At 42.6% G+C, this 25,926-nt stretch overlaps 1 protein-coding gene across 2 annotated transcripts in view; it reads right to left on the reverse strand.

Moving 5' to 3' along the window:
• Positions 1–25,926, reverse strand: part of LAMA4 (laminin subunit alpha 4) — a 117,688-nt gene that overhangs the window by 25,727 nt on the left and 66,035 nt on the right. For both annotated transcript variants that reach the window (XM_054977530.1, XM_054977539.1), the window contains 11 exons: positions 25,561–25,674; positions 23,777–23,962; positions 22,987–23,126; positions 20,334–20,507; positions 15,205–15,347; positions 13,560–13,722; positions 11,487–11,614; positions 10,144–10,315; positions 5,787–5,918; positions 4,304–4,446; positions 1,523–1,661 (listed from right to left, as the gene is read on the reverse strand). In XM_054977530.1, coding sequence (XP_054833505.1) covers positions 1,523–1,661; positions 4,304–4,446; positions 5,787–5,918; positions 10,144–10,315; positions 11,487–11,614; positions 13,560–13,722; positions 15,205–15,347; positions 20,334–20,507; positions 22,987–23,126; positions 23,777–23,962; positions 25,561–25,674 — 1,634 coding nt within the window. The remainder of the gene's footprint in view (positions 1–1,522; positions 1,662–4,303; positions 4,447–5,786; positions 5,919–10,143; positions 10,316–11,486; positions 11,615–13,559; positions 13,723–15,204; positions 15,348–20,333; positions 20,508–22,986; positions 23,127–23,776; positions 23,963–25,560; positions 25,675–25,926) is intronic.

Consider the following 25,926-nt stretch of genomic DNA (forward strand, 5'->3'; position numbering starts at 1 on the left):
TTGCAAGCCTTGTTCATTACTGTTCGTTGCTGTTCATCAAGCCAGACAGTCTGGCACCTGCACTCAATTCCCTTGGCAACTTAGGCAGGGATTGTCTGAACTCTGTCTGAACTCCTGCTGTTGCCCTGGAAACCCCAATCTGAGTCCAATTTAGCTTGACAGGCAGGTCTTCCTTTCAAGTGTGGAACTCCAAATTTGTTACAAGGGAGCAAAGACCAGGGGGAGGGGGGCTCCCAGCTCTGACTTTGCAGACAGTGGAGAGACAGTTGCTGTTGGCATTTTGATAGAGAGAGTGCATTGGAGCTTGAATTTTTTTTTGTGTGTGATGGGATAGAGATCTACCCCTACAAGTTCCAGGGCTGCTGCCAGGCTCTGGGCCAAGCTATTATTTATTATTGGTACTTTTCCTGGTGCCTGCTCAGGTCAGGTTTCTGGGAGTGGTGCAGTAGGGATCTTGACTTGGATGATGGCTGGAGGAGAGCCTGCTGGCCCCCAAGAACAGCCAACCACGAACATATTCGTGAACAGGGCCATGTTCATGGTTGTTCGTGAGTCCCTGTTTGTGGATGGCAATGAACAACAAACATCATGTTCAGGTTTTTTTCTGTTCGTGCCCATCTCTAGCAACCACTGGGCAACTTGCTGCCATGTGGCTTATATGACTTATCTAGGACTGGCTGCTTGCTACTGTTCAACAGCCACCACTGAATGAAAGCCAGTGTGGTATAGTGATTGGAGTTCCAGACCAGGATCTGGGATATCCAGGTTTGAGTTACCACTCTGCCATGAAAACTCACTGGGTGACCTTGCCCCAGTTATGCATTCTCAGCCTAACTTACCTCACAGGGTTATTATGAGGACAAAATGGAGAAGAGGAAAATGATGTAAGCTGCTTTGTGTTGTCATTTTGGAGAAAGGCAAAGTATAAATGAAATAATAAATATAGCTGGTGGGGGGAGGCTAGATAAAAGGTAAGATGGTCAGTAGGTGGGAAGGAGAGAAGCTGAGCAAAATGAGTGTATGGGGGTTGCCAAGAGAAGGGAAAGGGGAAATCACACGAGGAAGAAGATACAGGGGGGAAAGAACTGACACCATACAACTGGTCACAGTTTTCCCTGGTAGAGTCTACCACAGGTGGAAAAAGGTGAAAACAGGGAACAGATAAAGGTAGGTTGGCTGATGGGTGGAAAGGAAATAAGGTAGCAAGAAAAGGGGAGAGCCTAAGGGGGCTTTCAGGGAAGGGGGAAAGGAAAGAGAAAATAGTGGGGAAAGGGAAAATGAGATTCCCTCTCTCCCCACTCAAGTACTTGCAGTTCTTGTCTAATATTTTTTGGAAAGGTCCCTTGAAGAGAGAATGTTCTATCTAAAGAATGGTTTATTAAAAAAATCTCTGAAACTGACCCATGCTTCTGCTTCCACTAGAGACAGTAACCTTTTAAATTAAACAAATGTTATATGTTAACAACAACCAAAAGTTATAAAAGAGAAGCTTTTAAGTGGGATATACAAGTAGGATACTTACAAGTGACTCCTCTGGACAGCCATAGCCAATTCCCAGAGTTCCTTTCTCTTCCAACAAGTTGAAGTCTTTCTTTTGGAATTGGAAACCTTTCATACAACCTCTAAAGCTTGTGCTGATGGCTAGGTGTGAACTGACACCACTGCAAATATATGACATTTGTTCAGAGGCAAAGACTAACATCCCTGTAATAAATACATTCATAGTTGTAACATTGCACACCTTCATTAATCCCCTTTATAATGATATTAGAGTAATAACTATCCTTAATCACAGGGTTTTGACAGAAATTAAAAAAGGACAGGAAGAGGAAGGAGATTGAGAACTGGTTTACAGTAACTCTGAAATGTAGCCAAGTATTGGTATTGCCATAGTGCAGACTAGGAATGGGCTGAGGGTGAGAACGGAGGCTTTAATTTAGTCAGTATCCCTGTATTGCAGATTGGGGAAGAGGGAACTTTGAAACCATACAATTTAACCCAGGATTAATATTCTCAGCCCAGTGTTGTTATCCTGCTTTTGAACATTAGGGTGGGAGTTGCAATCAACATGTAGTACAATATCTGCACTATAGATCAGGTACAAGTAGGGCAGCCATCTCTGAGGGTGTAAATTCCTAGAGATCTGGGGGTGAACCCTGAGGAAGGCAAAATTTGGGAAAGGGAGGGAGCTCAGCAGAGATGTTATGCCATAGAGTCCAACCACTGAAGCTGCAATTTTCTCCATGGGAATTGATTTCTGTGGTCTGAAGATCTGTCATAATTCAGGGAGAACTCCAGGCCCCATGTGGAAGTTGTAAACCTATGTTCAAGGCTGATAGATAGTTGTTCACAGTAGTTCTTCAATAAAGGTTTTAACCAGTCCAGGTGCTTGGGCAATGAAGTTTGTCTTGGTCATTAACTTCAGAACCTTCTTGTTGTCTGGTGTAGGGGAATAGTCTTTTGGGGCAGCGTCTCTCAGTCCAGTTGTGGTATGTAGACAAGGATCAATGAGGAACAGCTTGGCTACTGGTCTGTGCTTGGAATTAGGGTGGGATTGCTCATATGCTAGGAAACCCAGTGGATATAAAAAGCCAAAAACATTGGATAGCATCTTAAGGTGCCTGTCTTAATTGAAGTGCTAAAGATGCATTAACTGGGATGCTTCTCCTTGCCTCCATTTAATCCTCACAACAACCCTGAGAGGTAGGTTAGGCGTAGAGTGTGTGACTGGATCAAAGTCACAGAGTGAGCTTTTACAGCAGAGTGGTCATTTGAATCTGGGTCTCCTAGATCCTACTCTGAAACTCTAACCACTCTACTACAGTGGCTTGGGGGTATGGGGTGGCTGTTGTTGAACAGTAGCAAGCAGCCAGGCAAGTTACGTGGTATCAAGTCACCCAGTGGTTGTTTCTGGGCCTGGCCCCAGTGAGTCCGAATCCTCCCTCAAAGACCCAAACGGCTCTGTATATAGCCCTTCCCCCTCTCCTTGCCTAGCAACAGCCACGGAGGACATCTGGTTATAGCTACAGGCATTCCCTTTGTAATTTTTAACACCCCCCCAATGTTTTTGTTTTTAAGATTTCAGATTTTTCTGCAAACCCAGGGCACTTTTTGGGTGTATAGGAAGATCTGTCTTGTCCATTCATGGCTTCGGTCTCCAGATTTAAATATCCACACATCTGGGTTGCTTGGCTATTAGTATATAAGATACTACATCATGTTCAATACCAAAATGCTACATTTCAAACAAAGATAACCAAATTATAGGAATTTTCTTTCAGTAACACAATGTAAGTGAATATGTATATATCTATATCTTTACTAGTATGACAAATAAAATGGGCAGTTAGTGTTTTTGGCACAACTTAGCAGGAGCAAGACAATCAAGTTAGGCTTAGTTGTAGCATTATATGGCTCAAACTCCTCAAGATACTGCAGGTTAGATTTGTACTGTATTGCTCACTATTTTGTACTTTGGGTTTGTCTTATGGTACAAATACCACAAAGGTTGGTCTCCATCACTGTAAGGTGCTGGATGCTCTGGGGGCTCCTATATCCCTGACTGGTAACTGATGCAGGGAGAGGGATATGGTATCTGGCAGGGAGGCCAATTGTACTAGGACTCCAACTAGTACTTGGCTGGGCAGTAGCAGAGGGGAAAGCTGGGGCCGAATGCTGCCACAGCTGTGCGCCCCTTTAATTGTTCTTCTGGTGCCCGGCTGATTGGCAGTGTGGAGGCAGGGAGCTACAGGCCTCAGTTGCAGGGAGGCAGACCTCAGGGAGGCAGGCTGACCCCTGGTGGGGTAGTCCTGTTCTGATCAGGAAGGATCCTGAAGAAAAACACCCAGTGGGGACCCACCTGAGAAACAGCCCCAGCCTTCTTGAAGATGACACATTAAGTGGAAAGCAACAGGAAGCCTGTGTAGGTAGCCTGTATATCTGCCTTCAGAAAGGGTAGGGGGCAGGGGTGATGAAGATATACCTGGCTTCTCTCCACAGGTCATACTGGAGAAAGCCAGGTGAGAGGAGGAGGACCTGGATGCGACCAAGTTTCCTGCCCTCTCACTTCTGAAGCCAGGCTGGCTAGTGAGGAGAAATCCTCCATGGTGTTGAGAGATGGTACCATTTGTACTCACTCTTTCATGTAAACCAGCCTGCATAAGAATACATTATTTCCTTGGTATTTTTTTAAAACATAGAATTGCATTGTTTATTTTACTTAGCAATGTGGATGCAGACAGCATACATCAATGTCTAAAACGAGAAATTTAACATAAATAGTGACTAAATCAGAATTACAAACCTAGATTTTAAAACCTCTGTAGGAGCTCCTCCAATATAGACATCAGTAAATGGCATATTTTTCTTCTCATTTTCCATGCTTTTCACATGTCTCCTATCCACTACCAAGATCATTTTTTTGGAATTGTGGTATATAACAGATATCTGAAATCAAAAACTGAAAAGTAAGAACTATGGTACTAAACTAAATATAACTATTCAAGAAATTTTCTTCAAGAGTTTGTAAAACAGAAGTCTTTTCATGAGAAAAGAGCCTTTATTTATTGTTCACCATTTATTTGCATTGTTTTTTTACAGGAATATCCAGATCAAATGGTAGAAATGATAAAGAATGGAGAACAACCAAAAAAAAAAAAAGCTCAGTGGTAGAGCACATATTTTACAAACAGTCTCACATTCAATCCCTGGCATCTCTAGTTAAAGAATCTCAGAGTCTCTCTACATGAGACATCTGACACGTGAAGAACATGTGTTAGGAGATGCAATGATAGTTGGGGAGGGTAGTTTAAAAAGATAGAGCTGACAGTAGGGCTAAGGCTTTGCTATACACTGGAGCTATGTGAAGGGGCTGTGAAATGCCAGAAGAGAAACTTCAGCCCATTATAATATCTCCAGGTTCAACCCTGGCTCTGGAAGGCAGCTCAAGCCCATTTCCATTCCTCGCTGCCCTCTGGTTGCGATTCCACAGTTTTAGACTAGAGAGGTGAAATTGACAGAGCCTTCTGTTTGGTGGAGATGAAATTAACAAACCCTGTGAGGAGTAATCTCTGCCAGCTCTGTCTTTTTAAACTACCATTCCTGGTTACCATTGCATCTCCCTACACTTGATGAACATATGCCAAGGCGTCTCATGTAGAGGGACACTCTCAGTTTGCAGGACTTCCAACTAAGACCACAGAGAATGGTATCATATTTAGTTAGTGAATCAATGGACTGACTTGGTATATGACAGCTTCATATATTTATTTTACCATAAGTGTCTATAGTGAGATAGTTAAGAATGCTAATATTTTAAAATATTTATACAAATAATGTATATAAGTAAAAAAATAGAACTGGTTGTGAAGCCTAATCGTTGCCCACTTAATTTAACTGGTCAATAATTATTGAAAATATATTTGCTTTTAAACTTTTAATTGTAAATTAAAATTGTAAATAATTGTAAAAATTGTAAAATAAAGAAATAGAATTGCAAACAAAAACATTTCATTGTAAATGGAAGCTGATAATTTTAGGAGGCCTTTACAGATAGGTTATAAGAATACTTGTGAAATTCGTCCCATCTGATTTTCTCCTCAGATTTTGTGGAACCCATTTACCCATTCAGTATAAAGTTTTATTATGATTTCAGAGAGAGTTTGCTGGTACCTTACATCAAAGAATAAGGTATTGGGACTATCAGAGTAAACAGGGTTTTTTTGTTTAATTAGAATGACATGTTGTCTTAGTGAAGGGGAATCTCTTATTTCTACTTCCATTTGTACCTCATGGAATTTTGCATCATTAATCTGAGCCTTTTTCAAAGAATCTTCTAGAATCACTGGGCCACTGCTGAAGCCAAAGTCGTACTGTAGATAAAGGTATCCATTCTGCATCTCTAGGCTGAAGAACATACTCTGCACAAGATAACAGGAAGGTTTTACAGCATGCACTTATGTTCCACAAATTTTACAAAAACCAGTGTTTGTCAGGATAAACCTACTGATCATTTGTTTGAAATGCCTAGCTAGCAACATGTCTGTCTTTGGTATAGCTTTCAAAGATGTCTGTATAGAATAATTACTGATTAATGGAGAAGGAAAACATAATTTGCAGAGAAGCAGAAATGCTGACATTTTTCCTTCTGCATAACTAAAGGTCCTATGAGTAAATACAAGAAGGGAACAAAACATCTAGGAAATATGATCTAAAACTTTCTGTCCTTAGTGCAGAACCACACCACAAAAACATCTTCCATAAGTACCTGTACAAATAAACTAGGGTATACTCTGAGGACATGTGATACAACAGCCTTGCTGAAACTAAGCAGGTCTTGGTCTGGTTAGGGTTTGTATGGAAGCCCTCTTGGGAAGCCTATGTACATTAACTTGAGTTCTATGACAGAAGAAAGGTGGAATAAAAATAAATATACAAAACATTAACAGTGCTGATTTTTACATCCCTCTCTATTTCCAAGGTGCCAATTCATAGGCTTCATTGTTCTAAGGAAACTTTTTTCCACGTTTGTATTCTGCCTTTCAAAATACCTCTGTCTGCCTTGAAAACACTATGGGGCTGCCATAAGTTGGCTGCAACTTGATGGTATATATCACATATATACATATACATATACATACTGTCCTTCAAGACAGTGCCGTCGTCATCCCATTTTATAAAAATAAGAGCAATAACAACTGGCCTGAGAACACCTAGTGGATTTCCATCTAGTGGAGCTTTGAATCTAAGTTGCTTTGGTTTAAGTCCAGCATATTATCTGTATAGTCCAGTATACTATACCTATTAGCTGAGATGTAATTCAGGTCTCACTGGGTGGTCCAGCTCTAATCTACCACTGTATCCATTGACAATACCTTGGCTCAACTTCATGACATGAAAAGGATTTGGGATTGATCCATATCATTGCATATAACTGGATAATTTGCCTTCAGAGTCAAAATTTAGGCTGGAGTTAGCTGATTTATTTACTAAGTGACATCTTCAGTTTTACTTCAGCACAGAAACCATCCATGCTGGAAAGAATTTAGGATTTTGGAATGGTCTATCAGAGTGGGTGTGAAGGGCAATTTCACATGCTGCATGTAGGAAAGGTATGTGAATAGTTTTATTTCAGAGGGCATAGGGTGGAGGGTAAAGTGTTTGGGCAGTTTGGGCTGTATTTTTAAACTATATGCTGTTTTTACTTTGCGAATGGACTGTTATATTGTTTTTGTGTCCTTGCAAACTCTTGTTGTATTCATCTTATTAATAAAATTATTGAGCAAACAATGACTGAAAATATCTCAATGAGTAAAAAAGTGAAATCATACACCACTGGGAAAGAATTGCAAAACAATTATCAACTTATCACTATCAAGATTATTTTGTCATCACTGCCAATTAGACATGGGCACGAATGGGGAAAAAAACCCCACGTGGTTTGTGGTTCGTTCAGTTTCACGAACCACAAACCACAAACTTTGCTGAACTTGAGCCAGTTCATGAACTGGTTCGTGGTTTGTGGGGGCCCAGAACGGCCCCCTTCATGCTCAGAAAGCTGAAACTCACAGGGAGTTTTCAGCAGGCTCTCCTCCAGCCACCCTCCAAGTTTGGTGACGATTGCGATATGGATCTCCGAGTTATAGAGCCCCTCTATATGACCCTCTGGTGAGACAGTTATAGAGACCCAAAGCTGGTGCCCCCAGGAAAGTCCCATTCGATAGAATTGGAGCCATCAATGCCAATTGCCTTATGCCAAGAGACCCGAGTCCCCAAAACCACTTCCACCCAGCACTGGCTGTAGAGGTGCTCAAAATAAAAGTAAAGGGCACTGAACGGTGGCCTGAGCAATGTATTCAATGGCACCAAAGTGTCTGGCTTCCCAAACTGGCCACGGAACAGTAGGAAAAAGTTGTTTGTTTCATAAAAACGCAACCCCATGGAATGTGTGTTTCTTTGCCTACAAACCAGCCGTTCTGTCTGGAATTTTGTTTCATGGTTCGTTTTGTGCCCATCTCTACTACCAATACATAGAAGTTCAACAATGAGTGCAATTGTTAGTATCTTTCAATTTCTTTCTTAACATGATTTTATATTAAAACAACAAAAAAGCTCTGATTTACACTGTAGAGGCAGATCCATTTAAACAGTCTACATTTCTGTATTTCCATTTAATGCTTCCAAGTAGAGGTGGGCACGATCCCAAAAAAATACCGATCAAGCCGTTCGTGGATCCGGGCTGCCGCCGAACCCAGGTCACCAATTCTAACCAATCAAGTCCCATTTCCAATCCGGAATCAGGAATCGGGGAGGCCAAAGCGGGAGGCGCCCCGCTGTTTCCAGCAATATAGGAATGGTGGTTGGTGGCAGCGGCCGCCAGGCCTGGCGGGCACGGGGAGGTGGCAATGAGCCGCCTCCCCTCAGGGAGAGAGGGGACGTTCACACACACACACACACACTTAGAAGAGAGGGGGAAATTTTTTTTAACCCGGCAACGAGCCACCTCACCTCAGGGAGGGGACATTCACACCAGGGCCGGATCTACAGTTGCCAGCGCTCAGGGCAACCGTAGTCAGGCTCTTGTGCTCCTGGGTCGCCCCGCCCACCCATGCAGCAAGCTGGCTGTCCCAGTGCGCTGCGGAGCTGGCGGCAGTGCGAGTGGCTCAGAGGCTGCCCGAGCCATTCACCTGCCCCGCAAGACAAGGGGTGGCCGGCTTGCCCGCGTGCCCCTTGTCCTGGGGAAAGGCGAACGGCGCAGGCGGCCTCCCAGCCTCCCGTGCTGCCTTTTGCCTTTCCCCAGGACAAGGGGTGGCTGGCTTGCCCGCATGCCCCTTGTCCTGGGGAAAGGCGAACAGCCACCCGTGCTGCCAGCCACCCGTGCTGCCTTTTGCCTTTCCACAGGACAAGGGGCAGCCAGCTTGCCTGCATGCCCCTTGTCCTGGGGAAAGACGAACGGCGTGGGCAGCCTCCCAGCCACCCGTGCTGCCTTTTGCCTTTCCCCAGGACAAGGGTTGGCTGGCTTGCTCGTGCGTCCTTTGTCCTGGGGAAAGACGAACAGCACGGGTGGCCTCCCAACCACCTGCGCTGCCTTTTGCTTTTCCTGCAAGCCGGCCGCCCCTTGTCCTGCAGGAAAGGCAAAAGACAGCGCGGGTGGCTGGGAGGCCACCCGTGCCATTCAACTTTCCCCAGGCGTGCTCCTGGGGCTGGCAACCGTGCCCGGTGCCCCCTCTTTGGCGGCGCTGGGGGCGGACTACCCCCTGCCCCCCATCGATCCAGCCCTGATTCACACTCACACTCACACTCACACACACACACACACACACACACACACACACACACACACACTTAGAGCAGAGGGGGGGATCTATCCCTGCCTCTCCAAATAGAGAAAGACACCCCATCAACATGTTTCAGCCAGCTTTTTAAAAAAAGCAGGGACGTAATCCTCCGTTCCTCCCCACCCGATTTTAAAAGCAAGCAGCCAGTCTTCAAAAAGCATATTTGCGCTTCAAAAGCATATTAAACACACACAGAGAACCGTGAATGAGGTTTCCCCACAAAATACAGTGTTTTAAAAGCAGGTTGAAAACAGAGAGTGACAGACAGAAAAACACCCATTCCTCCTACAAAGCCCCGTTTTTTTAAAAAGCAAAAAACCTTTGTGCCCTTGGCTTCAGAACACCCCCTTCCCCCTCCCTCCCCTGGGTTGCTGCTCCGTGGTTGGAAGGAAGCCTGCTAATCAAGGAAAGCTGGGCTTCCATTCGGTTTTCTAGGGTGACAGAAGGAGGGCAAACACAGCTCAGGCATTCCCTTGGCTCCGTTGCTAGGGGAATAGATTATTGGCACCTGAGTGTCTGGCTTTCCGATTAGATCACGATGGCCACCCCGATCAAGCCCCCCCCCCCCCCGAACGCTGGATCGGTCACCATGGACGGAATCGATTTGCTGAGTCCCGATGGCACAAATGCCATTGAGGTTTTTTCACATCGTGATTCTGATCGTGCCCATCTCTACTTCCAAGTAATTCAATACAGTCATTAAGCATTCTCTTCAGGAAGAGCATTTAAACTACATGTGGAGTTATTTCAGGGCAGATATTTTGTAACTGGGAAATGAACAATGGGGTTAGGATATCTATTTACTTACTCCATTAACCATCAGGAGGAGAAGTCCATTATCTGTCGGTGTTCGAACTTCTATATCAAAACGAGTTACGAGACTGAATTTTCCTCTTTTCTCAATGTTCCTCACCAAAGCATAGCCAGAACCATCAAAGAAATAATTTATGGCTCGACTCTGTGTGAAGGCCAACTTATCCCTAGCATGATGAAGGAGAGAGGCAACCAAAACTCAGATACTGAATCAGAAGTCCTATTATCCTGGAGAGATAATATCTAGAAGCAACTCTTTAAAAAAGAAATCAGAAACAAAGTAGATGATGCGAAAGAATGTATTTCCAGAGGGGTTTGTGTTGGTATATTGTAGCAAAATAGAGCAGAAGTAGCAAAATAAAACAGCATCTTAAACACCCACCCACAAGGTATACAGAAATTCATTGTTTACTGCCATTCACAGCTTGAGTAATATTATGTTTGTTATTGTCGCTTGAATGTTCTGTAGGTTGTACAGATTTGTAAGTACCAGTGGTTATACTATTTGTGATATTTAATATTAATTTTTATGCAGGAAAGTTTTGTAACTAGTATGTGGATATTTTGCATGAGAGTTGCAAAATACTAGGGTTTGTGCAGCTTCCTTTCATGTTAATTAAATTTTCTAAAATCAGAGGAAAGAACTTGTGTGAGGGAGAAAAGAATTACGTAGATCATTTTTCTTTGTTGCCTATTGAGAAGGCTGTTCTTGCTTGTCTGTGGTAAAGACAAGGTGGTCAACTGAACAGGCCAGTGATGTAGCCTTTGCCTTTGGGAGTACCAGCTATAAACTGGATAATATTACATGATAGCATTTCTGAAAATGTTTGTAAAATATGGTGTATGCAATATGAAGTTCTAGGCATGATTTATAAAAACGAGGATTACTGAGGTAACAACAAGAGACAATTCATCCAGTGGTGACTTGTTAGGTGTAAATGAGCCATCACAGATCAGACAGTAGTGGAACTTTGAGGAGGACAAAATCAGCTCAATCTTTTATAGTTGCACACATTGTCGGATAATCAAGCAATATATTTGTATTGACCTGGCTCTCAGATTGTTGCATATAAAGGCCTAAACATACACGATGCTGTGAGACACATGAATATATAGCTGGCTGGTTCTGTGCAAAGAGAAATGGCTAAGTCTTTGTAACAGTAAAGCAGCAAAGTGGGGAGAATGGAAGAAAGCAAACTGCACTTTCAATGACTTTCTCCACATATGTATTAGATTCACATTTCCTCGACTTTTGGAGTCACATCATATATTAATGTGAAATGCTATAATAAAGAATCTGTAAGTATGATTAATACACATTAATACAACACTTCCTACCTGGCACAAGGTACTGATTTGGTAATATTGTAGACATTTTTGAAATTATATAAACTGATGACATCATCATTCAGCGTGGCAAGTTCCAAGCAACCAATGAAGCCTGGAAGATTCAAACTAGGAGGAAGCTGTGGAGTGAAGGAAGCCAAAGAAATGCCATTCAAATCAATGTTGCTAAAGTCAATGTCATAATCTGAGCCACATCTTCAAACTGGGTAGTTTCTGCATTGTTTAATAAGTCATGTCAAATTGCCTGTTTTGTATAACACTGTTTCAGCCCTGTATTCAGATTTATGCTTGAGGTTGCTTATGTTTTGTTTCAATATTGTTTGAACTCTGTATTTGGATTTACGCTGTTTTTCAAAATTATGCAACCCATACCCTACTGTATTATTTATTATTGTATGTCCAAGCCGGTGATCATTACAGTATGTTATCTGTCTTAAGTCTCAGTGAGAAAGGTGGACTGTAAATAACATAAACAAATGAACAATTTCATGCAGCAGCTCCATTCATGCTCCCATAACTTCAATAATTTCCTTACTTTGTCTTCGCTCTCAGTTGCCAATTCTTTCTGCATCATTTGCAAACTCCTTTAAGGCTCTCCACAGTTCTGCCCCATTTTTATTTTCCCTCTTACTTTTTCTACACTAAGAATGCTTGCTGTTCCGCTTTCTCATTATATTGCCTTTGAGTCTTTAATATACTTTCCATTCATGCCTGAAACAGTTTCCTTCTTAGTCTTTCATAAACTGATGATGCATCTGATGAAGAGAACTGTGGTTCTTGAAAACTTATGCAACAATAAAGTTGGTTAGTCTTAAAGGTGCTACTGGACTCTTTACTATTTTGCAACTACAGACTTACATGGTTAACTCCTCTGAGTCTTTCACAGCTATTTCTGCCTCCTTTAAATGTCTGTTCATCATGTTTCTTTCATGGAACCTTTGCTGAATTTTGTGCTGTCTTCTTACTGGCTAATTCTCCTCAAACCCCTTGCAATCTGGCTATTCCTTTATCAAATCTTCCTTCATCCTTGTCCTGCTTACATTGAGTGAGACAGCAGGTGACATGCCCAGAACTGCACTAACTGAAGACATTTCAGTATTTAATACTTCCTTTCCCCTCCTAATGGGTGATCAGTGTTGTCAGAAGTCAACTGAATGGCTTACCTGTTAGCTAGCAATAGAGTTGCCAACCTCCATGTGGGGCCTGGAGATCTCCCAGAATTACAATTGATCTCAGGACTGCAGAGATCAATTCCCCTGGAGAAAATGGCTGCTTTGGAGGCGAGACTCTATGACATGATACCTTGTTGAGGTCCCTCCCCTCCCCAAACCCAACCCTCCCTAGGCTTCACCCCCAAATCTCCAGTAATTTCCCACCCAGAGTTGGCAACTCCAGGTAGCAAGGAAGAAGGTTTACCCTGCAATGCAACCAAACCAAGTTCAAGGCGGGGGAGGGGGGCTCAGCAAGACAATTTCCAGTGGCTCCTTCACTCACTGTGCCACCATCCTATCACCACTTCCTGAAGAAGATAGCAAAGCTGGATCTTTCATTAAGGTCCACTGGGATGGACAAGGAAAAAAAGGAATGTCTAAGAGTTGAACTCCATTCCATCCAAGTACTAGTCCCCACATGGAATGGTAGATCACCTTTAGGACTCTGTGACATCAGAAAGGCTTACGGGGGCAGGCTCACATTCCTGGTGTGAAAGCATCTCTGCCAGGCTGCAGCCTTGGCAGTAGCCCCATCACTGCTCCATCCCTTGATGCCACTCCTTACTGCAACCTTTCGCGATGATTGCATATTGTATAAGAACATAGAAAACATTTTCCTTGTTCAGCTAAAATGCCTCCTGATCAGAGCTACTCTGAGCTACCTAAATTAAGTTAAAAATAATTTAATAGGATTTTTACTTTTGTGAGGATCCTTAGAATTCCCTATTATAGTTCTCTTCAGAGAGTTTATTTTGAAATGTGTGTTTGGATAAAACTGTTTGCTAAATCAAAGCCAGAAAAGAAGAATTTTGCTATATAAAGCAGAACCACATACAAACAGTTATTTTCCTACCTTAAAATTAGGAGGCACTCCTCCAACATAGAAAACGGTATTTTTAGGCTCCAGATCCAACAGTGAGTCATCACCAGGAACCTCTCCTTTTTTGATGAATTTTTCCTCAGCTGTGCTGCTGGGACTTGGTATAGTCAGAAACACTTTCCCATGCTTTCCAATCCTATTGAACAAGAGCAGGATAAAAAACAGGATCTGTGGTCATATCTTCAGCTGAATTATTAAATATAGAAGATGAATTATTTTATTTATGTCATTTATAGCCTGCTGTTCTCACTGAGACTCGAGGCAGATTACATAGTGTAAGATTATTACAATCAGTATCAAGGACATTTCCATACAGTGTCTAGGACATTTCCATAAACAATATCATAGGATAAATAAATACAAGTTTACAAAGACATAGCATTAGCAAGGATCCAATACAGAGCTGAAGAATTGCTGAAATAGAGCATAATCAATTCTAGGACTGACATTAGATAACATGAAGCACAGGTAGGATATAGACAATTTCTAAGAGAAAGTGGCATTTAAAGACTTTATTTTTACATCTGTCTTCCCCACCCATCTATAATTCTAGTCTTCCAAAGAAACAACTAAACTACAGAATCAAAAAATGATCTTTCTCTCTGAAAAAAACTGACCCTTCTATAGGCTTGATAAATTAGGGCCAAACTGGACATGACAGGGAGTTCTAGTGTTTTTAGATCCAGAGGATCTTTATTCATAGATAATTAGGAGGATCTTTATTCACATTTTGTTAATATATAAAGGGGAAGGAGTTTGAATAATAAAATATAATATAAAGGGGGGAGTATTTGTGGGTCAATTTTTAAAATTAAAAAATGGATCATGAAGAGATATTGTCTGTCCCCTCCACCACCACAGCTTTGTAGTTGCTTGAGACATTTTTTATCCTATCTTAGTTCATTTCTGGTTCTGGAGCCAAACTCACATAAAAGGTTACAAAACAACAGAACATAGAAAGGCAAGGCAGAGGAATGGGCAGAGTAGACCCATCACCTCATGCTTTATGTGAGAAGTATATGTGGATCCTCATATCATCTAGTTTGGTTTTCAGCCTACAATAATAACTTCTGAGCTCCATTCACTGTCTGAGATGTTTCAGAACATTCTATGAAAAAGAAAAAAAAGCTCTATAAACCATTACATAATTTGCAGTTTCACCATGAGAGGTGCCTTAGAACACACCAGATATTCTTCTGCATCTGTGCATTTTAAGGGATGATGGGTAGCAGTGAAGAAGGGTTACCTGACACAATTTGAAAACCATTGCTATATTAGTTAGGAACCTCCACTTCTGATTTCTTTTTGCAATGAATTTTAATAACACGACAGTGTTTATCATATGTAGTGCTCAGAGAAAGAAACAGACAGTTCTAAACTCATGGGTGATTCCACTTACACCCCTCCCTGGATCCAGATCCCTATTCCCATTATATATAAACAGTCAGAATGAAGTTCAGAAGATAGTTAGGAGGGATAATTACCTCACCATTTTGTTTAAAAAGTGTGATTAACATCTTTCACTTCAATGCAATGTCAACAAATTATCCTTTTTGTTTCCTTCTGAATTTACTCAGCCAATCTTTGTAAGAAATGAAGCAAATGTTGGGCATTTTACCTCTCTATTTTAACAAGGCTGAAGTAGGCAGGCCAAGTGCTGACAGGCTTGGAGTCCAGGGGTATCTCGACATCATTATCACCCAAATTGTAAATGTACACCAAGTTATTATTCTTAATTGCAAGACCCAGATAATTTTTAGTCTGAAGAAAAAATATACAATCTTCAGTGGTCAGATACATTAAAGAAAAATCAGTTAATAGAGACAGAACAATTAATAATTAAAATATGGCTGTAGAAGTAATCCTTATACCTTACTGAGAGTAAAAAGAATAAGTGGAAGAAATGAGGACTCAAACCTAGACGGTAAAGGAGGAGCCAGGAATGACAGTGGCCATTGCCTGCCTGGGAGCTGGCAGCACCCCATGAAAAGTCACAAAGAAGGTTATATGAAGATTGGCATAAAATGGGTCTAGAATGGCATTCCATGATCAGTTGTCTCTTTTTATGCCAACCTCCTTAAAACTTTCTCTGAGTTATCATGGACCTCAAAAGGCTGATAGCAACAACTAATTTGCACATCTTTTTTTGCTGTTATCAAGTCACAACTGACTTATGGCAACCCTGTGGGGTTCTCAAGGCAAGAGACGTTCACAGGTAGTTTGCCATTGCCTGCCTCTTCATAGCAACTCTGGCCTTCCTTGTTGGTCTCCTATCCAAATACTGACCAGGACCAACACAGCTTAGCTTCTGAGATCTGACAAAGTCAGTCTCCCTCAGGGCATTTGCATGCTTAGGCGCATGTAATGTGCAAAATTTATATATGATTTTCAATCTGAAGAAGTATGAATTTAGTGAATTTAGTAACAGCTGGTGTGGTATAATGGGTTCAAATCCCACTGTGCCATAGAAGCTTGCTCGGTGACCAGTCATATATTCTCATCCTAACCTACCTCATTCAGTTGTAGTAAAGAGAAAATAGAGGAGAATTATGTAAGCCCTTTTGAGTCCTCACTGGATAGAAAGGCTGGGTGTAAATAAGTACATATGCTTTTTATGCTGCCTGGTTCCTGAGCATTTAGGACATATTTCAAGCTAATCTCTAAATTTCTGAGAACTGAAAATGTAACTTTTAATAGTCATAAATTGGGACTCTCAATTAGAGGTGGGCACGATAAAAAAAAATACAGATCAAGCCGTTCGTGGATCCGGGCCACCGCCGAACCCAGGTCACTGATTCTAACCGATCAAGTCCTGTTTCCGATCCAGAATCGGGAATCGGGGAGGCCAAAGCGGGAGGTGCCCCGCTGTTTCCAGCAATATAGGAATGGTGGTTGGTGGCAGCAGCCACCAGGCCTGGTGGGCATGGGGAGGTGGCTCATCGCCACCTCCCCTCAGGGAGGGAGGGGACATTCACACACACACACACTTAGAGCAGAGGGGGGAAAAAAGTTTTTAACCCGGCAACGAGCCGCCTCCCCTCAGGGAGGGGACATTCACACCATGGCCAGATCTATGGTTGCCAGCGCCCAGGGCAACCGTAGTCAGGCTCTTGTGCACACGCGCTCCTGGGTCGCTCCCCCCGCCCATGCAGCAAGCCGGCTGTCCCAGTGCGCTGTGGAGCTGGCGGCAGCGCGAGTGGCTCAGAGGCTGCTCGCACCATTCACCTGCCCCACAAGACAAGGGGCAGCCGGCTTGCCCGCGCGCCCCTTGTCCTGGGGAAAGGTGAACGGCGCGGGCAGCCTCCCAGCCACCCGCGCTGCCTTTTGCCTTTCCCCAGGACAAGGGGCGGCCAGCTTGCCCACACGCCCCTTGTCCTGGGGAAAGACGAACGGTGCGGGCGGCCTCCCAGTCACCCGTGCTGCCTTTTGCCTTTCCCCAGGACAAGGGGCAGCTGGCTTGCCCGTGCAACCCTTGTCCTGGGGAAAGGCGAACGGCGCAGGCGGTCTCCCAGCCTCCCGCGTTGCCTTTTGCCTTTCCCCAGGGCAAGGGACGGCTGGCTTGCCCTCATGTCCCTTGTCATGGGGAAAGGCGAATGGCGCGGGGGGCCTCCCAGCCACCCGTGCTGCCTTTTGCCTTTCCCCAGGACAAGAGGTGGACAGCTTGCCCATGCGCCCCTTGTCCTGGGGATAGACGAACGGCGCGGGCGGCCTCCCAGCCACCCGTGCTGCCTTTTGCCTTTCCCCAGGACAAGGGGCAGCTGGCTTGCCCGCGCGCCCCTTGTCCTGGGGAAAGATGAATGGCGCGGGCAGCCTCCCAGCCACCTGCACTGCCTTTTGCTTTTCCTGCAAGCCGGGCCGCCCCTTGTCCTGCGGGAAAGGCAAAAGACAGCGCGGGTGGCTGGGAGGCCACCCGTGCCATTCAACTTTCCCCAGGCGTGCTCCTGGGGCTGGCAACCGTGCCCGGTGCCCCCTCTTTGGCGGCGCTGGGGGCGGACTACCCCCTGCCCCCCATCAATCTGGCCCTGATTCACACACACACACACACACACACACACACACACACACACACACACACACACACACACACACACACTTAGAGCAGAGGGGGGGGATCTATCCCTGCCTCTCCAAATAGAGAAAGACATCAACATGTTTCAGCCAGCTTTTTAAAAAAAGCAGGGACGTAATCCTCCATTCCTCCCCACCCGATTTTAAAAGCAAGCAGCCAGTCTTCAAAAGCATATTTTAAACACACACACAGAACCATGAATGTGGTTTTCCCACAAAATACAGTGTTTTAAAAGCAGGTTAAAAACAGAGAGTGACAGACAGAAAAACACCCATTCCTCCTACAAAGCCCCGTTTTTTAAAAAAGCCAAAAACCTTTGTGCCCATGGCTTCAGAACACCCCCTTCCCCCTCCCTCCCCTGGGTTGCTGCTCTGTGGTTGGAAGGAAGCCTGCTAATCAAGGAAAGCTGGGCTTCCATTCGGTTTTCTAGGGTGACAGAAGGAGGGCAAACACAGCTCAAGCATTCCCCTGGCTCCGTTGCTAGGGGAATAGATTATTGGTGCCTGAGTGTCTGGCTCTCCGATTAGATCACGATGGCCCCCCCAATCAAGCCCCCCCCGAACGCTGGATCGGTCATCGTGGACGGAACCGATTAGCTGAGTCCCGATGGCGCAAACGCCATTATCGAGGTTTTTTTCACATCATGATTCCGATCGTGTCCATCTCTACTCTCAATGTTCTCATTAGAAAACATAATATACCTAGAATGATGTTGTTCTTACTGCGGCAGGGCTTTTGTGGCAGAATCAATCCTCTTATTGTGGAAATCATAAATGTTCAGTGTTACAAAACAGGCTCAGCTTTTTCTTTAATTTCTACGAAACTAAGTTGCCAAGTTGTAACCCAAGAAAGTTTGCTGATTTGATTCCTCCTTTTCACTCTTCCTGATTTTTGAAACTTATAATACCTTTTGCTCTCCTAACCAGTCACCAACTACTGTTCCGCATGTAAAAATACATATTTTCTTGAACATAGTTGTGAGAGTGAAATCTAATGCTACGTGCAAGTATGGACTAGGGCACTAATCCAATATTTGCTTTCACAATAGGACATTTCCAAGATGGGCTAATTTAGAGTAGCATTTATCCCACAAATCAAATCTTAATACGGGGAAGTTCTTTTTAAAGGAATAATCAGCTAATCAGCTGAATAGGCTCACAGAATGGGAAATACTCCACCTATCTCAGGATCCTTGTTCAAATCCTTGGTTCCTTTCAGGGGTTCCATGTCCCTCAAGAGGGGTCTGCCCCACCTCTTAAGAACGACCTTTAGAGAACTAGCATCTATCTATTGGCAATGAACTGTCTGCAACCCTACTATGGAACAATTAGAAGAACCACTTGAAAACCAAGCTGCAAGTATGCCCCCATTGCACTCAATGGAACTGCAGCGCAGAATTAGGCTGCACATCTAAATGCCAAGGAATTTCCCTACCATCCTATGTATAAATTGTTCTGCAAACAGACACTGGCTTTTGTTCTTAAATTGCATACTTGTAGATGTAGGCCTGTCTACTGATTGGAATGTGTGGTCTTTGAATTCAGACCAGGTTGCAGCACAAAGCTCAGAAGAATTCTAAATGAGAAATGTGTAGGTATACTGTGTATACTGTTACTGTTTGAAAGAAAGCATCAGATGAAACAAGAAATGTGACAAATACCATATTTTTAGAGCTATTGAGGTCACTCTAAACCTACCTTTCCTCTCCAATGATAATGAGCTCTGGAAACCCCTCCTCCCCAGTGTTTCACATTTGTGCATGATGCTGACTGGACTGATACTAACCCCCATATCATCAACCCCTAGAGTAATTTTATACTTAAAATATTTCCTTTGAAATTAATGTGATAAAATAAGACATTAATATTAATGCAGCTTTTTTTTAAAAAAAATGAAAGACAGAGAGCCTTCCTGAAGTACAAGGTGCAAAAACGAAAAGGCTGATGGCTGAGCCAGTATTTAATTGATTGCTATGTACATCTAGTGGAGATACCCTTCGCTAGAAGGTTATCTGATGGTATGTTTCTTGATGAACAGCTCTACCTTGTTTCAGTATACAGTCAAAGAAATATGCTATATTCTCTTTTAATTGTTATAATTTAGCCTTCAGAACATCTTTCACTAATAAGTGTGTTTAAAATTTTTTCAGTGATTGTTTTCATCAATAAAAAATGCCATGCACTTATAGCCAACATGCAAATGAGACTCTTAATCTTGAAAATCTTTGAGCTGGAGGACTTGATATCTACATGGCTAACAAGTCAATGCTGATTAAACCTTGAAAGCTAAAATACAATAATTGCTTCATTACATTTAAAGTCTGCGAAGAGTTGATTGGAACTGAGATTATATTAAGGAAACTCAGTCTTGCTCTGCAGCAGCTGACATAACTTGCTATTTGAACAGAATGAACTGAGGAAAAGACAGTAAAAGGAACAGAAAGAAACTGTGATTGTAAGAAGTCTGAAACTGTCTCAAAACAAAACAAAACAAAACAAAAAACAAAACAAAACAAAACAAAACAAAAAACAAAACAAAACAACCTACTATGCTAAACTGTAGTTTACCCCTTTGGTTTTGCTTCATATATTTATTGAACCCCCCCTGCCATTTGTAAAACTACCATTATTTCTGAAAGCATATTTCTATGAGCAAAATCAAATGAACAATTCTCTTACATTTTTGCTTCCCAAATACAGAATAAACCTGTCCTGAGGTGCTGCCCGTTCTGGATTGTCCTTTTGAAGCATCATATATAGGCTCAAGGATGTAAAAGCCTTTAAGTCTTCCATATTTGTTTGTGGATTGACTTCGACAGCCGATTGACCATCAAATGACATTGAGACTTGAACCTGAGGAGGAGATTTATAAAGCTAGATGATAAGCTCATCTCTGTAGACAAGGATTAGCAGTAATTTGCAAAGGTCCCAAGCAACAGTTACCCATATTATTAGCAGAGACTGAAATTTCCATTGAGCATATGTTTTGTTCTCATTCTCCCAGGTCTGTTTAAGCTGTGATCCAACAAGCTAAACACAGCCCACCGGATATATATGCTGGGTTGATAGAGACTCAAAAATTCCTTTGGTACTGCTGCCTGTGTCAGACTGCAGAATACCATCTATTGTACTGTGAAATATAGTATAAGGTGGATAGGCTGATTCTGTCTTGCTGGATCGCATGTAGTACACACATGGTGTAGGATATAAATGAGATTAATAAAATGTAATCAAATTTGCAGTTCCTATGGGGATAACTACATGCTAACCAAAACAGTATCAACAACACTATTACAACAACAACAACAACAACAACAACAACAACATTTGATTTATATATTGCCCTTTAGGACAACTTAACACCCACTCAGAGTGGTTTACAAAGTGTGTTTTATTGTCATCTTCACGACAATCGCCCTGTGATTTAGTTGGGCTGAGAGAACTCTGAGAGAACTGTGACTGACCCAAGGTCACCCAGCTGGCTTTAAGTGGAGGAGTGAGAAATCTAATCCGGTTCTCCAGATTAGAGTTCAGCCTAGAGATGGGCACGAACAGCATTACAAACAAAAAAAGGCCACGAACAGCCCTATCTGCTGTTCGTGAACAAGCTGTTTGCGAGGCCCCATTCTAATCGAACAGGTGGTTGTTGCAAGCCTCGTTTGTTGCTGTTCATCAAGCCAGACAGTCTGGCACCTGCAACTAATTCCCTTGGCAATTTAGGCAGGGATTGTCTGAAGTCTGTCTGAACTCCTGCTGTTGCCCTGGAAACCCCAATCTAAGACCAATTTAGCTTGATAGGCAGGTTTTCCTTTCAAGTGTGGAGCTCCAAATTTGTTGCAACAAGGGAGCAAAGAGCAGGGGGAGGGGGGCTGCCAGCTCTGGTTTTGCAGACAGTAGAAAGGGAGAGGGACAGCTGCGGTTGGCATTTTGATAGAGAGCGTGCATTGGAGTTTGAATTTTCTTTGTGTGTGGTGGGATAGGGATCTACCCCTTCAGGTTCTAGGGCTGCTGCCAGGCTCTGGGCCAAGCTATTATTTATTATTGGTACCTTTCCTGCTGCCTGCTCAGGTAAGGTTTCTGGGAGTGGTGCGGTAGGGATCTACCCCTTCAAGCTCCAGGGCTGCTGCCAGGCTCTGGGGCCAAACTATTATTTATTATTGGTACCTTTCCTGGTGCCTGCTCAGGTCAGATTTCTGGGAGTGGTGCAGTAGGGATCTTGACCAAACTTGGATGATGGCTGCAGGAGAGCCTGCTGGCCCCCACGAAAAGCCAATCACGAACATATTCGTGAACAGGGCCATGCTTGTGGTTGTTTGTGAGTCCCTGTTTGTGGATGGCAATGAACAACAAACATCATGTTCAGGTTTTTTTCTGTTCGTGCCCATCTCTAGCAACCACTGGGCAACTTGCTGCCATGTGGCTTATATGACTTATCTAGGACTGGCTGCTTGCTACTGTTCAACAGCCACCACTGAATGAAAGCCAGTGTGGTATAGTGATTGGAGTTCCAGACCAGGATCTGGGATATCCAGGTTTGAGTTACCACTCTGCCATGAAAACTCACTGGGTGACCTTGCCCCAGTTATGCATTCTCAGCCTAACTTACCTCACAGGGTTATTATGAGGACAAAATGGAGAAGAGGAAAATGACCAAACTTGGATGATGGCTGCAGGAGAGCCTGCTGGCCCCCGCGACCATCCAACCACAACATGTTCATGAACAGGTCATGCTCGTAAGTGTTTGTGAGTTCCTGTTTGTGGATGGCAACAAACAACGAACATCATGTTTGGGTTTTTTTTTTCTGTTCGTGCCCATCTCTAGTTCTGCCACTCTTAACCACTACACCAAACTGGCTATTTACTTATTCATTCATTATTTTTATGAATCTGCATTTGAAGCATATAATGAACAGGTGCTATCTTGCTATGTGCAGAGCCAACATTAACATAAAATCAGTTTCATTCTGCAGTTCAAATGGATAACTTGTTATGGTGTCCAATTCTTAGAATCCTCCAGTTAGGAAAACACAGTTTAATTTTGACTGAGGCCATTTCTACATATGTTGAATAATGCACTTTCAATGCACTTTAGCAATCCTTTGGAAGTGGATTTTTTGTTCCACACATGGAAAAGCAGTTCCAAATGTTCACTAAAGAGTATTGAAAGTGGATTATCCAACATGTGTGGAAGCAGTCAGAGTTAATGATGCTGTCTTAATGGAGATATTAGGATGCTACACTAACAGTGTAGTCTTAAACAGAATTATCCCCTTCTAAGCCTACTGATGTTAACAGTGGGATATAGCTCTGTTTAGGATTTCAGCCACTTTACCTTGTTTGCTACACTTCTTGTCTGTGCAATGAGCTCCCTGATCCTCTGAATGCTAGCTGAAACATTGTTTGCTGGCCACTTTTGCTCCACTGTCCGTAGCTTATCCAGAAGTTGTGGCACAACTTCTGTGAGAGTCTTCACTGTAATTGAAAAAGAAAGAAGAGGCTGAGCGGGTTACTTGGCATCAACACAGCAAACTGCAAAGTAACAATAGTGTCATCTTGACAGAAGTTGCTATGTGCAGTTCCCAAGGCACAAATGCAAGAAGACATTATTGATACAATCAATATGAGACTTCTAATAAGCAATCTACTAAGACCAGGATTACAGAAATCCTAGACATGATACAGGGTGCAGATACAATGCAGAAAAATGGCTTTCTTATGACTGTTTAAAAATGTTATGATCTTTTCTCATTTTTTTCCTGTGAACATTGAGGCTAATTCATTACATTACACAGGAGGAAAACTGGGTTTGTTGCTCAGTATATACCCAACAGAGAACCAAATTCAATCCTGGCTGTTCAGTGTACATGGTTTACAGTCATATATTTGTCGCAACTGTGTACACTAAAACCATCTTAGCTATCCATTTTAAAATTAATATATGAAGCCACCATGCAATGGCTAAAAAAACCTAAAGACAGACAACCTAGTATATTTTTATGATTCCTATGAATCTTATGCTGCCTTTGCACTGGTGATACTAGTATTTATCAGTATTTATAATGCTATTATTGTAGCCTCACAAAACTCTGGATCTCACTGATTTGGTATTGTCAGCATTATACCTGTATCCCTTGTTGTAGTTGTGGCATGGTCATAAGCTGCTGATTCAGGCTTAAAGTTATGTAGATCTTGAGACCATTTGGTTACATTCTGAGTCATTGGTACAGCAGTTTGGGTTACTGTCATGGCAGTATTTAGGGCTTCATCAGTAATGACTTTCAACTCGTTCAATCGTTGCCTTGCATTACCTGTAAAGCAAACAGAGAATGGTTTTTAATAGACTAACTGTGGTGAGAGACAAAATACTCTGTGGTAAGGAAATCATGAAAAATGAAACAAAAATTACTGTGGAGACTTTATGGACAACTTAATTGTATGCTGGTTATTTGGAAGTAAATCTTAATTGTTTTCATTTTTTTAACTTTATTTATACCCTGCCTTTCTCTCCAATGTGGACAACAAAGCAGCTTACATGGTTCTCACCTCCATTCCATCCTCACAACAACCTTGTGAGGTAGGTTAGGCTGAGAGTGTGTGATTGGCCTAAGATAATCCAGTGAGCTTCCATGGCAGAATGGAGATTCAAACTCAAGTCTCCAAATCCATCTCCAACATTCTAACCATTACAACACACTGGCTTTAGGTTCAGTGCTGTTCATTCCCAAGTAAACACACATGAGACTATAACTTAGTAAATATGTATGAGATTGAGTTGTAACTGATTTATTATGATATGGACTTTTGCGGGGAAATACCCTGCCTCAGTTAATCCATGAAGTGAATTGAAATATTCACTAGTGCTTAAGATGCCAGAAAAAATGTACTAATGTGTACTTGATTTTGTCTCTTTATTTCAATATGCAGATCCTAAAGAAATGCACACAATGATGGCACACAGAATAGCACTGTCACAGCAGCATGTATTCTGCAACACTACATGTGAGTTTCATTCCTGACAACTTACTACCAGACAGTTACATACGGGGATCCATCAAAATAGCTGCATGGGAGTTAAGGGTGAGTCATGGCATTAATGCGGTGGAGCCATTTTACTCTGGCCCCACATCAATGCCAATGGGGCATGAGACATTGCTGGTGGGGGTTAAGGGGTCTCAGCCAATTAAGAGATGGAAACAGGAAGCTATTTGCTTACCTGTGCCTTCTCCCCAGCAGGCATTTTGCCACCCTCCCTCCCAAAGTACAGTGCTGGACTAGTTGGTTGCCATTGTGGAGCAATTATGGAGCAGGAATTTGAGGAGAGGGCAGTGTTCATCTGATTAGCAATGGGGTAGCCCCCCCCCCTTGCCTGCTCAAATACACCTGGTTGAAATACTGGTTAGTCCACAACTAGCTGGTAGGAATAGGGAGGGTTGTCCAGGACAGGTAGGGTTAATCAGCAAATATCTGAGGTATCATGGTGATGGAACGGGTGTTCAAAACAGGCCATCACATGATGTGCAGCTATAGGGGACACTGTGAAGAAGCAAAACTAGTTGAACCCAAAGTCAGTTGTCTTGGACTGTCTCATGTTGTATTTGGGGGGTGCCGGGGCAAATGCTTTATAAGCACATAAGTAAATTGTCTGCAGTCTTGCCCCACCATCAGTCTTCTCTGCACTTACATTGCAGAGATCACCCCATTATAAACATTATTATTTTAAAAAATGAAACAGAAAGATCTGAAGTATCCAATAAAAGAAAAGGCAGGCATGCAATCCAAATTTAACAATAATCAAGCAGGATGAAGTTTTAATCTCGCCTCGCACAATCACTAAAGAAATCTCTCATATATATTTCTTCTTTAATCAGTTTTACAAGATTGAGTTTTCTAGCATTTTTCTTCTGACCTTGCTCGGACGCCTGAATTTTTGTAATTATTTTCATCAAACGGGTTTTAAAATCGTTCTTCTGGGCAAGCGTTCCGTTAACATGTTGATCTGCATCTCCAACAGCGAAATAATCTGTAAATCAGAAAAAATAAAGTGTAAGAAGCAATTTTATTGCCACATAACTTAAATACTATCAATGCAGTCCTAAACACACAGCATTCAAAGGCCACTGAAGTCAGTGGGCTCAGATGGGTGTTTCTAATAAGGATGTCTCTGTAGATCTAGCAGTGGTATTAATGCATAAAAAATGCTTACTGCTATTTCTTTAACAGAGATTAATTAATTACAGCGTTTTAATTGGGAGATATTTAATGTCACATATAG

This window comes from Eublepharis macularius, chromosome 1 (genome assembly GCF_028583425.1).
Source record: "Eublepharis macularius isolate TG4126 chromosome 1, MPM_Emac_v1.0, whole genome shotgun sequence".
Taxonomy (NCBI): domain Eukaryota; kingdom Metazoa; phylum Chordata; class Lepidosauria; order Squamata; family Eublepharidae; genus Eublepharis; species Eublepharis macularius.